This window comes from Clupea harengus, chromosome 1, assembly GCF_900700415.2.
Source record: "Clupea harengus chromosome 1, Ch_v2.0.2, whole genome shotgun sequence".
NCBI classification, from domain to species: domain Eukaryota; kingdom Metazoa; phylum Chordata; class Actinopteri; order Clupeiformes; family Clupeidae; genus Clupea; species Clupea harengus.
Genome location: NC_045152.1, coordinates 19339358 through 19353861, shown reverse-complemented (window position 1 = coordinate 19353861; position 14504 = coordinate 19339358). Strand labels below are relative to the sequence as shown.

Genomic DNA, 14504 nt, shown 5'->3' with positions numbered 1-14504 from the left:
CCCCCAACATATCTGGCTGGAAAAAACATGATTTTCATTTCAGCACTCCAAACTAATTTGATTAAAATGTCGGATACAGTAAAACAGACGCGTCAAACGACACGCAACGATAATGTATGAACTTGCGTTTTAATGCAATGTTGAACAGGATTTATGCATGTTAAATTATTTTACGTTATTTATCAGCCGGAACACCAATATTCCCTAAACTGAATCATTTATGAGCGTTTTTGACGTTGAATATCAGTTGCGAAATCACTTAAAAGATTTCGCCCTAACTTGCTCATTTTTCTTTCTCCCGTGCTTGCTCAGAACAGACTCCGCCACGTAATTCGAACAGACTGACCAAATGCGAATTGTACCAATAATTCTCCTCAGATGGGAGTAAGTGACGTAATTTGAACCTCATTCAAGTCAGCGGCGGAGCCAAACACCGCGCAGTATATTAATCCACTGAACATCGGTTGCTGTCATTTCTGCACCACTGAATGCTGTACTTCCCTGAGTTGGTTTTACCTCCGCGTCTAGCTGGACACGTACCGCTTTGGACTAAAACAATGATGGATTAAACCGCTTTAAGATCGGGTTTTTAAAAAGTTGTAGCCTACCATATTTTGACTAAATTATTTGAACAGTAAAAACATCACATCTAGTTATTTAACGCGTAATGCATTACACGTTAAAATCCGTGGCGCGCTTTGTTGATGTTGCTTGGTAAAATTGTGTTCATGTAATTTTCATAACTTCTGCAGATTTGTGGTGTACTTCAAAAGCAATGCTTTCAGTCGAACTGCTTTTTTTTTTGTTTTTCTGAAAAGTAGTGGTATATCGGGTCCCTCATACTGAGTCTGTCACGAATTTATTTGGGGGCGCGTCGCCAATGTGGTCTTAACCAGGGCTAGATTTTGTATCATAAGTAGACACCTGTTAGTCCGTGCCAGCTGCCGGAATGATCACTCTCTTAATGGGAATTCTATACGTTTATGCGCTCGGTAAAGGGCAAGTGGCTCGTGCGAACGTTACAAAAGGCAACCGCTTTGTCTGCACCGCCGTGCCCGCGGGGACTGATCTCAGCTGCCCCGTGTCCGCAACCAACCGAGTGCAGAGCGCAAGTGCTCAGGAGGAGGAATTGAGGAATACCATAGTCCAACTCCGGGAAACCATTTTGCAGCAGAAGGAGACTATCGTCAGCCAGCAGGGAACCATAAAAGAGCTCAATGCCAAACTTTCTCGATGCGAGGCTCAGGCGCAAGATTCCCCGCCGCGAGAGGGCAAAGGAAGGGGCCACGGGTCGAGGCGCAAGGACTTTAGTAAGAATACCATGGGGGATCTTCCGCGTGATTCGACAGAGACCATAGAGCAACTTGGGAAGACCATGCAAAGCCTGAAGGATCGCCTTCAGAACTTAGAGGTAAGAGTCAAGTAAAAGAAATCTATGTGTGAGTTACTTGCAGCAGATGTATATTGGTAGCGATCATGTGAGATGAAAATATATGACAGGTATTTTATGTCACAGGAGAGAAATACATTGGAATGTGACTGTAGTTGAAATGATCATTCTCAATCTCTGCATGTTTCCACAATCAGCATGACAAAAATTGTATCCGCTGGGTGAGATTTTACTAAATGGATTTCCTTTTCCTAAGATAGTTACAAGCAACAGGTCAATCAGCTGTATTTCGGATATGTTAATAATATAATCGCCAACATAGTAGAATTCGCTTGAGCTAGTGCAGCAAACATACCTAGGCATGCATGCACGCAAACAGGGACACCTATACGCACACAAACACACATACGTAGACACACACACTGTTAATCAATTCCAATCTTGCTACTCATTTCTACCATATGGTAAGAGAACCAGTGCCATGTGGGTAAAGTTGAGCGCGCCAATGTTTCGGTATTTGCACAAAGATATCACCATGACATCTGCAGTGCCTGAACAAAATCCTTTGGTCTCTGCTCTAACCTGTCTCTGTAGTTCATTATCTTAACCTCGCGTTTTTCTATTTCACACAGAGACATTTTATATTTGACGTAATTTCTTTCCCTGTAGTAATGATTATTTTTTTTCAATTGGGCGTCCACTACTGGTTTAATGTTCTTGAAAAATGTTTGGTTTCAGCAACAGCAGCAACTGCGCATCAACGCCTCAGGTGCGACCTTTCCAAATGAGCTGCGCGACCTTCTCAGGCGCCGGCTGAGCGATTTAGAGAACCAGCTGCTGACTAAAGTGGCCGAGTTGGAGGAGGAGAAGGCGCAGCTGTACAACGAGACGGCTGCCCACCGGCAGCAAACGGAGGTCACACTCAATTCCTTGTTGGAACGCATTGCAGAGCTGGAGAGAAGTAAGACTCCCCTCTGTGAGAGGAATGTATACATTATGTATATGTTCTGTATATGTATACATTCTGTGTATGTGTCACACTGTCTATCACGACGTGTAAGTATGTGAATCCAAAGGAGTGAAAACTACCACGTGCTGCATATCCGATATGAGGTTAGCTGAGCCCAGGGATTCAAAACCTTGATCCCAGTTGTGTGACGTAACTTTTAGTTTTTGATCTCTGTGCTTGCTTCCTGAGGTTGAATATATGACGCACATACATTTTATAATGCTTTTATAAGCTACACTGGCTTTGAGAAGATATAGAGATCTTTAGGGAAAATAAAGTCATTTCAATACCAGCAGTAAGGCAGGCATGCAACAACGTCATGTTTTAAAGTAGTAGATCCTAACATCCATGTGACAGTGATGCGTCAAACCATAGCTGTTATTTAGTGACACCAAGTGACTGCTAACCAAATACAAAAATCGACCCTTCTTGCTCTCTTGCTTTCTGATTGCAGTGGCAGTTCACATAGCCCTTAATAGCTAACCTTAGCACCATTAAATACATAATGATATCCTTTATGGATATGAGGGGAGAGTCATCAGTGGCCCACCTGGCAGAGCTTAATCCTCAGATCAATGCTTTGGCCTGTGGAGATGACTGATTGTCCATTCATATCCAATGAGTCATCTGAGACTGAGCCAGTGGCTGACTGGAGCCCGGCCATCTGTCATGACCTTCATCCATCACTCTGTTCATCGTTTCCGCCCTCCAGCACCACAGGACAGGCCTGTCACTGCACTCCTTCTCACACTCCTCTCTCTCCCTCTCTCTCTCTCTCTCTGTCTCTCTCTGTGCTGCCTCAGGTAACAGTGCTTTCAAGTCTCCGGAGGACTTCAAAGTGTCTCTCCCCCTGCGCACCAACTACCTGTACGGGCGGATCAAGAAGAGCCTGCCAGAGATGTATGCCTTCACCGTCTGCATGTGGCTCAAGTCCAGCGCCCGGCCAGGCATTGGCACCCCCTTCTCCTACGGTGTCCCGGGCCAGGCCAACGAGATTGTCCTCATCGAGTGGGGCAACAATCCCATCGAGCTGCTCGTCAATGACAAGGTGGGGAGCTCATTGTATGAGGCAGCTCCTGTTGACGAGTTGACGAGTTTATGATGGAATTATCCATTTCGTGTAATTCTGTGTCATTGTCTTCAAAAATGGGCCAACTAAAAAGTCCTCACACCTGACCACATACAGTACATAGGCTACACACATTTGCACACAACCATAGACACACAGATACAGACGGACAGACACACACACACACACACACACACACAGACGTACAAACACCTCAGGTAAGGCCATATTAGCCAGACAACCCCTGTAATGACAGTGTTAATTGCCGAATGAAGGTCTGCGTGTGTAGCTTAATTTGGGCGCAGCAAGCCCGCCTGAAAGAACGTGTCAAGGCTGAGGAGCCGAGGTGCACAATAACTCATTTTGGGCACAGCAGTGTTTTCCTGAGGTGCCAAAATAATGAAGCGGTGAGCAGAGCGTCATTTCCTCAGCACCAAATGAGGGGGGGGGGGCCATGGTGGGATTCAAGTGGGGCGTCTTGAGTGGTCTATGAGGCTCTTTCACCCCCCTCCTTCCAACACGTCAGTTTGACATCTTATCAATGGAGGCAGCCTTCCTCTCAGCTCCCCAGAAACAGCATGCATTATACATGTGTGTGTGTGTGTATGTGGGTCTGTGTGCCAGGAGGAGGTAGACAAACTGAAGCTTATTAATGCACCGCTCAGACCACGCTCCATCCCTCTCGAGTAATGGCTCGTTTTCTGGCCCGTGCCAGGGCGGCACTAGTGGTTTTGGAGCGCCGCGATTTCGGTGAAATGAGACACTGAGAGAGGAGGCACTGACTGATCCAGTGTTCGCTCAGGCCCAGGGAGATCTGGGCTGATGTAACGGATCAAAAGAGCCGATGGCTGGCTCGGCACTAGCGTTAAGCACTGCTGTGTTCATTAAAGATCAAGATGGTTGCAATACCAAAGCTTTCTTCTATAAGAGGACTCTTTCCACTTAAGCCCAGTGCTAAAATAATTGCCATGTACTGCACAGTTGCACATCAGAGTGGTGGTATAGATGGTATGTAGTTGTTTAGAAGAAGAGTATAAATCTGTGTCTAAAACTAATTTTTAGTATAGTATAGTGTAGTATGCTATGGTATAGTACAGTATGGTAAATGTAACAATAAGGATTATCTGTTTTATTTTCCATGTAGGTGGCTCAGCTTCCCCTCTCCATCAGTGATGGGAGGTGGCACCACATTTGCATCACCTGGACAACCAGAGATGGCTTCTGGGAGGCCTACCAGGACGGCGAGCGTCTGGGTGCCGGAGATAACCTGGCCCCCTGGCACCCAATTAAGCCAGGCGGAGTGATTATCCTGGGACAAGAGCAGGTGAGATCACAGAACACAGCACAGCAGCCCTCTGTCTTTTTACCCCTGAGGGGGCATGGTCCGTTGAGGTGGGGGATGGAGCAGAGCAATACGTCAGGCCCCTTTCTCACGCGATGGTGAGCAGGTTACGTCACCTCCCCAGTCCCCCCTCACCCCTTAGGATGGCACTTAGCGTGTCACCTCAGACTGTGTGTGTACACTTACACTCTTGCGGGCTCATGCCGCACTGAGTAAGGCATATAAAGCCAGTAGAGCAGAAAATTCATAAATGTACATTTAGCCTAATAGTACTACACTGTATGACCAAACACCTCATTCAGGAGCAGATGTACGTACGCTGGAGAGCACATTGCGGAAAAACAACTTGGCCAGTGACTTGGAGAGTGCATTACGGAAAAGCGACTTGGCTGTGTCTTTCGATTTACATTAAATGTACTATACCTGCGGCTGATCGAGACGACACATGTCATCAACACATGTCACCGCCCTCTAATCCTACTGTGTGGCAGTCCGTCGCCACTGAAGCGAATTACAAATGAAAGCGTGATTGACTGTGATCACAGAACTGCCGCCCGACAGAAAAGGACCCAAAAGTTTAGCGATCGAGAAATAGACTGAGGTGTCATCAAACAGAGACATTTTCCATGGCCCTAATTCTTCACCCACTCAAAAAAATCCTAGACCTATTTGGGCAGTGATAACAAGCGAAGTCAATCCTGTAGCAGCTACACAAAGGATAGAGATAGAGATGACGAACCATATGCAGCGAAATAAGACCTAAAACAAGCACTAGGGTGCCCCTCAGTACTTACCTGGGTTGAGTAGCTGACAGAGAAGATCAATGTACATTTGAAAGCCTCAGCTATAAAAGCATTAATAAGCCCTAGAATCGCTTGGAAATACTACTAAGAACAGAAAAATAGTAAAGTCACATTAAGCTAAGTAGATTTGCACAGTTTTGTGGTTTTCACCATTGTGATCATGGTGGGGATCACCATTTCACCTTTGTAATCACAGTTTCATGGTTTTCACCATTGTTCACACATGCCTGTTGACTTGAATGTGATTCAACTAGATTCTAAGAGGATGTGAGAGACTGTAGGTAGGACTGCAGGACTGAGAGAGCTGCACTAACAAATGGTGTACAGGTATACAGATATGCATGTGTATCCTAACTGCCATTCTTTACACACCGACAGGACATTGTGGGAGGAAGGTTTGATGCAACTCAGGCATTTGTGGGAGAGTTGAGCCACTTCAACATGTGGGATCGCGTCCTGCGTCCAGTGGACATCTCCGGCATGGCGAACTGCTCTTCCTACATGCCTGGCAACGTGGTGCCCTGGGTGGATGCCAACGTGGAGGTGTTTGGTGGTGCCACCAAGGCCGCCCTAGAGATATGCGAGGATCGCCTGTTTGATGCTTAAGTGGGCAAGTCTGTGCTTTTTTTTTGTTTAGTTAGTTCGGAGGTCTTTTGTGGTGAGGTCACCTTCTCTGTGCTGCTTTTCACACTTTTGTGAGAAAGGGTGACTCGTGCTCAAGAGTATTCACTGTGTTCTTTCTGAAAACAAAAACAAAACAACTTTCTCTGGTCTTTTTTCGTTACTTGTCATCCAGTGTGTCTGTGGTAGCAGATGTGATGGCTGGCAATCTAAAGCTGCTCATTTGAAGTAAACACTCTCTATTGTCTCCAATTGGTTAGATATGCTTCTGTGGCTCATGGTGAGAAAAAAACATGTAAAAAGCTGTTTACGATCATGCAAATTTATTTTTGTATGTGCTTACATTAAAAATATATATAAACTTCTCTGGAGGATTGTAGCATATTGTGGACAATCCAGACTGAATTGCATGGGATTAGAAACGTTAGATTTGTGTCATGTGGTGTATGTGAAGTATGGCATTGCGATCATGCGCTAGTGTGTGCTGGGCTGTGCCTGAGGGTCATAAGTATGTGTCTGCCAAGGATCTCTACCCAAACCATGTGTAATCACTATGAAGACCATTATCTCTGTGTCATAGTGTCCCACCCCATCATATGTGTGGGGGCATGTCTGTGCACGTAGAGGTGTGTGAGCTGTCTTGCGTGTAAGAGGCTTCAGAGATTAGAGGAGGGAACATCCACATTCTTGTAAATCTACGCTAATACAGCATCCTCTTGAGCAGCTGCCATCCTGAGCTGATTTTGTGGGCACTGCCCTATGAGGTTAAAGGCAAAGCCGCAGAAAGCTGCCAGGGACTGGCGGGAATTCAGCCTGGGCTGAACGTCAGCAAGCCCACGGAGCACGCATGTGTGTGCGTGCGTGCGTGCGTGCGTGTGTGGGAGGGAGTGGACCTGCTGAAGGGACCCTTCATTTATGAGTGCTTAACCTTAACTTATCTCTAAAATAAGTTGCATTATGATTACATGTGATGAGACAAATGATGGCTGTAAGTTTTGTACTGGGCAAAACAATCCAGTCAAGAACAACGGCAATTAAACACGCTATGTGCACTGGCATGCTTCGAGACCAGAGAGAGAGAGAGCTGATGACTGTGTTATATAAATTCCACGTTTTTGGGACGTGACTCATAATTCATCCTGGGTTATTCCCCCAACCTGCTGAGCCCGAGCCGGAGCAATCCTGCGCTGGGAAAATACGAGAAGGGCTGGAGGGAGGAGGAGGGGCGGGGGGGGGGGATCTAAGAGCATGAATTTCTAGAATGAAATGGTGACTATATTGAGGGCATTCGTTTATGTCAGAGGGAGACACTTATTCTGCTTATGACTGTTTGATTGTTTGTTTCATGAACCATTCTGAGATCAATGATTTTTAGGTATTGCTGTGCAGTGTGTACATATGTGATAACATTTGTATTTATCTTTTGCTTCAATATTCTTTTTTTTTCTTTTTTTTTTTGATGCCCTACTGACAACACCGCAATGCCTGTCAATCTTACAGTATACTGAGTTGTGAATTGACCAAGGAATTATGGGGAAAAAAGGGAACTCTTGATACGTACTGTATGTCGTAATTCTTTAATGTAAGATAAGGACTATATATTTTTTTATGATTTAACAATGTACCGTAAATACATGATTTCTAAATGTGCAAGGTATCAGTCCATGAGATTTGCAGACTCACTAGTGCAGTTGTCAGATACCTCTCATTTAGATGCATTCATGCACTTTGGCCCCACCTGGAGTGTTGCAGAGATGTACACTATAAATTATTGACCGATCACTTCAGACATCTGAATGTTGTTGTTGCTTTGTCTATAAATATTTCATAAATAAAATGTTGTTTTTTTTTTTTTTAAAGCACTAACTCTAAAACATGTGTGAACTTTTCTATACTCAAAAGGCAATTTACTTTTGGGAATCTATGATGCACTTCTAATTTTGTATTAGAATCTGAGATATCACATACAACCATAAATCACAAGTTTGAATGGCCTTTTTCTTTTTGGAGCGCCAAATGTGCTTTGTGGGTTTGGAGAGGGATCAGACCTCATATTCCGATGATATCGGCGCAGTGAGAAATAGGAGAGGAGAGGGGATTGGAGCGAGATGAAGGAATTTTAACATTTATTTGCTGTCATTCTTTCTTCCTGTCCCTCAAAACAATGTACTCGGAGCTCAATGTTGAGGTGTGGTTGAATGCCCTTTTGCACCCAATAAATGAATGTTTCATAATTCATGTTTCTTGTCTCAAATGTTTTAACGGTGAAAAGTTTGGTGTCTGTCGTTCAGTTGGGAGTGTCCAAATCTGAATTAATCCTAATCTGTTAATCTATTTCTGCAAATGAAAACTCTGATAGGACACATGACACCTTTGTGTGGCTGATTCAGAGAAGCTACCATTTTCATTTCTTGTTTTATTTAAGAGGGCAGTGGTGTTGGTAACCTCTCCATGGTATCCATGCTACATATATACAATAGTCTCTGTTGTTTCCCTTTGCGGAATGCCATAGCGGAATGTTTTCAATGGCAGAAAATCCCCTATTCTGGCAACCTGCCACATGGAAATGAAAAAATCAGTGGCTTATAAACCTCAGCTATCTAGGTCGCACTCTGAGAGCGGCTCATGTAATTCTCTTTCATGCTTGTCATTGTGGCTAATTCACATGTCAGTCGCTGTAGGCAGTCATATTCTAATTGCTTTGTCAGTTAAGACCTATTTAAGTGAATTAGTAGAATTTGTAAAGTGTGTATATGAAATATATATCATGCCAGGCACATGAATATGGTCTTTACTGAAAATATTCATTCAACATTGTTGTTGTATATAAATGACCAGGTAATTAGGACCAATGTCATTACTTAAAGAAGACAATAATGAAATCATTTCTTTGCCACATGTATCAAGAAACCTTCCCCATAGCCATTTAATTAAATTTGAAATATGCACAAATATGTATTTGGAGCAGTTCTTCTAATTCATTACTGATGTGCCCATAATGCGTACCGATAGCAATTACAAGGCAAAGATTTGATTTGATTTGATTTGGTCTTTTCCATAAGGGACCAGGCAAAGTTTGCAGAGAGAATTTCATTGTTGCCGACAGTTGTTTTGCTGCTGGTGAATGAAGTGCATGAAAGCGTGGCTCCAGTAATTAAGGGCTTATCTGATCCTGTCGACTACACCACAAAAAGACTGAAAAAAGAATTAGAAGAATTATGGTGGCTCCATTCTTGCTCCATCCCCTGAAAGCCACATGTTTACGCCCGTAAATCTACCCAAAAGATTTGTTTTAATTATGTTTGCAGGGGATCCCTGAACAGCAACACAACCTTTCTCAGGCTAATGAAGCGATTCCTTACATCCCACCACCCACCCCCCTCCTAGGACCCTCAGAAAGACCATTTTTGTTAAATTATTATTAAGACCAAGCAATGCTTGCAAAGCTCCAAACACACACACACACACACACACACACACACACAAACACATAACACGTACACTCCTTCACTGTATACCACTTCCCGTCTTTTATCTCTACCTTGTTTGATATTTTTTATGTGTTTAATTCAAACCAGGGTGCTCTCAAGGAAAAGCCAATATAATCCACCATGAAGTTTAGTTGCAGTGGTCTAATACATGCTAATGTACCGGTGCTGTATCTTCAATGATATTTTATTTGTTCCATCCATATTTAATCATATTGAGTTTGTGTTGAGGCTGCTGGATATGCATTCATCTAACTCGGTCTGGCTTTGAAACTTTATACTACATTTGGGAGCAGTCACTGTCCTGCAGGATAGTTATGGGGACTGAAAAATGATGTTGCTCCAATTTGGATAATATAAAATATAGTCTGAAATGTATTAAATGTACAAATGTACAAAGCCCTGTACAAAATGTACAGACGCACACATACTTCAATAAATGCTTGGTAGAAAATTTGAATGACATATTTCACAACAGATCAACACAGCATACACTGACAGCCATCACAAATATGGATTGAATTGGGGTTTTTTTCCGTACAAATATGAGGGCTACACTCTCCTAACAGCATCAAACAAGGCATGTGTGGCCCTACACAACACTTATCAACACCTATCAATGCCAGTCACTATGCCTCACTATAACACCTCCATGCGTCCAGCTCCATTCTCCTTCTCCAGTCCCACATTGCCTATGGTCGTCCCACCTACAGCTGTGCCTCCAACCCCGGTAGAAACCATTCAGACTCACGCCGCTTCCTCCCAGACAGCTGTGGCTAAGTGCATTACCTGGATTACTGCATCCCTCTCCCGCATCATCATCATTCCCCCAGGATGCACAGGGAGAGCACAGCCAGATTACAGGCCTCGGGGTCAGGCCCTGTCCTCCTGGATGATAATCTCCTTCTCTTCCTCTCTCTCTTTCGCTCTCTTCCTCTCTCTCTCTCTCTTCCCCACTCCCCTTTCGGCTGACATTTACACATCATTTGACTTTCATCAGGAAATGGATCCGCTGAGTCTAAGCCATTTAAATGTTTATTTTTAGAGTGTCCAGACCACCGGCCCTGTGGGTGGGAAGGGGCTCTGCAAATAAAGACAAGTTGTGTCAAAAGCATTTCATATTTAGCCTGCAAAGAACTCTGAAGGACGACTGTGCTCACGACAGCCTGAAAGGCGAGGTCCCAGTGTAATTGTGTGTGTGCCGTCGCAAATTGAAAAGCTTTCCTATATTTGCTTGACATGGCTGCCAGGTGTAATCACTTTATGCACTGCGCAGAGAACACAAACATTGCAATGTTTTGATACAGACCAGCTAGCATGGATTCCATTACCTTAAAGGTCAACAGAGAATAGCCTTGCATTTATTACACTGAATGATCCTGAGACTCTAAGGCTCATATGTGTGTGTGTGTGTGTGTTCCCAAATCAGGGGTTACGTGTCCCCTTTTTTGAAGAGGGAGAGATAAAAAGTGTTGCAGCTTTCCTCTCAAGGCTGATCAGACAGGCCCAGGCTAGCCCAGTCATGTGCTCCTCTTGAGGATCCAAGAGCAGGGGGGGTCTCCTGGCCCATATGTTCACACAGACACATTGATCCCTCCACGTGGTGCCAAGCTGATTGATCTGTGCTCCACTGAGCTGACTCCAACAACTCCACTTCTTCAGACCTTTTGAAGGTCATCCTAGAAGAAAACAAGGCATCCCTCATTGGGGTCTGCATTCCGAGGCCCTTCTGTGGCACCATGCAACATCACCCCACATCTTGCACGGCGGGTCGATCTGTGGGCATTGGTGAGCACACATGTGGTGTCTGATGTCTGGGGCTCAGTGCACAGAGTAGACAGCTCTGTCTTGTTTCATTCGGCTCATGGAGCCGCGACGAATGTTTTGTGCTGACGAAAACAGGCATTTTCAATAACACTCGTGACAGGCTGTCACAGGTGGAGCCGCTATTAGGTGAAGTGCTATGAAAGTGTGTCACTGTGCCAATGAAATGAGGCCCAGTGGCTCCCTGAAGCACACTGCATCAGGACGGAATTAAAACGAGCGATTCAGAGCACACAAAAATAACTTCCCCTATTGGCTTATTCACCCATTTTTGGTAATGACATTCTACAAAAGCATTCAGCTAAAGTGTTCATTGGAAGACTTGTTCGCAATGACTGACTGTTGATCCATTCCTGTTCATTTCAGCACCAAACTGTCAAAGTCTTTACCAATCCGCCGACATTCGGCTCCATCTGGCTCCTTCCCTCTTGTAGCTTCTCTCCCGTTTCTTTGCTTTACACATCCAAGCTTTATCCAACAGGGGGGCGACTGGGGATTTTTTCCCCCATCAAAACAGCAGCACTACAGCATGGCATTCAGTTGAGATTCAGAAAACTTTGCATGACTGTCACAACAAAAGCGAGGCCGCAAAAGGGTAAAATAGATTAGGTGGAACAAATCAATCAATCAATCAATTCAATCTTATATAGCGCTTCTCTAAATACCCAAAGTCGCTTTACAGAGTCCAGTAGTCATTCATACACAGTCATACCGGTGGTGGTAAGCTACATCAGTAGCCACAGTTGCCCTGGGGCAGACTGACAGAAGCGTGGCTGCCAATCAGCGTCTACGGCCCCTCCGACCTCCACCAACATTCATTCATATTCATACGATGCAATGCATGTCTTTATGATGGTGGGAGAAACCGGAGTAAACCCACGCAGGCACGGGGAGAACATGCAAACTCCACACATAAAGGACCTGGAACGACCTGGAACGACCGTGATTCGAACCCAGGGCCTTCTTGCTGTGAGGCGACAGTGCTAATCACTGAGCCACGTGCTGCCCACAAAGCAAGGAATATAAACAAGAAGAAGGACATCATTTATGGTCTCTGTCTGAGGGGAAAGGTTTTTAAGGTAACATCAGCCAGAACAATTAGAACAAATCAGTGATTGAGGCGAGTGGTTAACCACAAACACACGTCTTTCTTTTAGCCCCAGAAGTGTCCTTCTCTGACTCGCACAAAATGTACATCAGCAAAAGTTGTTACAAAGACAAAGGGACATGCAAACTGTGTTAATCACATTTTTAAATCATAAGTATCGATACAACTTTAAAAAACCTGTTCATTTGTAAATAGATCAGGCTTCTAAGCCCGAGGCTATATCAACCACAAATGCACAAAGTAATGATCTCTCCCTTTATCGCTAGGCTCAGGCTCATTATTTCACACCTCTCCTGTCACTGAGCATACTGTTACATATGCACCGCCTTAACACTTTAAGCTTGTGTATTTAGCAAGTGCAGCTCTCAGAGTGTAAGTTGCATGAGAAGCAGTTGCTGATTTTGGATTCCAGCTGATAACTATCTGGCTGCCCACATGCCATCTCACCTTGAGGGCTGCTCCGAGAGAGCTGGAGTTAAAACATTTACAAGCTGCCTCTGTGAATGGTCCTCAGAGACACACAGTGAATACTTACCACACACAAGCTGTGGTCTTCAGACCTCAACATACACAGTATATGTCAATGGACACCAATGCTTAAACCGCAGAGAAGCAGGTAATATCAGGTTGAAGATAACACGTTGACATTTTCTGGTCGTTTACTCACAGCCATTTCAATTTAATTTCAGTCCAGGTAATGTTAGGTCTTAAGGAAACAACTACTATTTAATCAAAAAGTCTACTCGTAGAGATCTTTTCACTGTTCAACCACAGACAGAGAACAAATGCTGCATTTGTGTACCTAAACTGTGTCACAGCGAATGGTATTTGAACGGCCTCGCTCAGTATAGTATAGAATATTGTTGCTCCAGGGTAGGTCTCCGTGCAGTGGGACTGAGAAGTCGTGATTGTTGCTGAGCATCTGGCCTTGAAAGAAACCGTGGCTCTGCAATGGACTCACAGCCAGTGTCGACTGTATAACCATTGTCTGCTTGAAATGCTGGGGTGTGCTGCAATTAAACTGTCCACTTTCAGGAAAACTGCAACTAATTAAGTCATCTTCACTGCCAAGCAGTGATATGACATTATTAATAAAGTGCCTTGAAATTAGGATTCTTGAGGTGAGCTGCATCAACATAGATCTTGACACAAATAGATACAGCAATACAGCGAGGCTCAAAACGATTTGTTGATTGTATTGAACAGAACATTTGTGTATTCGTGTCTGTTACGAGCCAGCTCAAGGCCCGAAACAAGAAGGGGAGGCCACGCAGAATTTAGGATAATAATAATAATAATAATAATAATAATAATAAATATATTTATTAATGATTTACAAGTTTATATAGTTATCTAATAATTATAGCAAACGTGTGGTGAAGATCAGTGTTGTGAAGAGAAACAAAAGATGTAATGTAAAGTCAGGTAAATGGTAATATAAGCAAACGACGACGATAATCCAAAACCAACGACACTCCAAAACCAAAACCAACTCCAAAACCAACGACAACGACAACGACAATCCCAATCCCAATCCCAATCCCAATCCCAATCCCAATCCAATCCAATCCAATCCAATCTCTATCCAAATCCAACGACCAACCCAACGCTCTCCCGACTGCCATTTGATCAGGGCTTTTGTAGCCCAACCAATCATGGGTTACACCTGGGGTACACCTGCTTCCCATTACCTGCTAAGGAAACAGAGACAGAACAGGCATGCAAATATCATGGGGCGGGGCCAAGACCCGCCAGGGTCGTAACAGTGTCCGTGTTCATTATTTTTGTTCTTGCTGTTGCAACTGAGATAATCATGATTCTCTTGTTAGTTTTGAGTGACCCCTTGAGGA

The 14504-nt window shown here is 44.1% G+C and overlaps 1 protein-coding gene across 1 annotated transcript; it reads left to right on the top strand.

Moving 5' to 3' along the window:
• Nucleotides 1-322: 322 nt before the first annotated feature.
• Nucleotides 323-8084, top strand: nptx2a (neuronal pentraxin 2a). Its single transcript, XM_031570313.2, has 5 exons — nt 323-1411; nt 2129-2351; nt 3203-3447; nt 4613-4792; nt 5992-8084. The coding sequence occupies exons 1-5, from the start codon at nt 950-952 to the stop codon at nt 6217-6219; spliced, it is 1338 nt and encodes a 445-aa protein (XP_031426173.1). The 5' UTR covers nt 323-949; the 3' UTR covers nt 6220-8084.
• Nucleotides 8085-14504: the final 6420 nt, after the last annotated feature.

What these genes read in the sequence shown, in the direction of transcription:
- nptx2a (XM_031570313.2), top strand. Translation starts at nt 950, where the DNA reads ATGATCACTCTCTTAATGGGAATTCTATACGTTTATGCGCTCGGTAAA. An exon ending in CATTGCAGAGCTGGAGAGAA is followed by an intron (nt 2,352 to 3,202) that starts GTAAGACTCCCC and finishes GTGCTGCCTCAG; the next exon opens with GTAACAGTGCTTTCAAGTCT. An exon ending in TTATCCTGGGACAAGAGCAG is followed by an intron (nt 4,793 to 5,991) that starts GTGAGATCACAG and finishes ACACACCGACAG; the next exon opens with GACATTGTGGGAGGAAGGTT.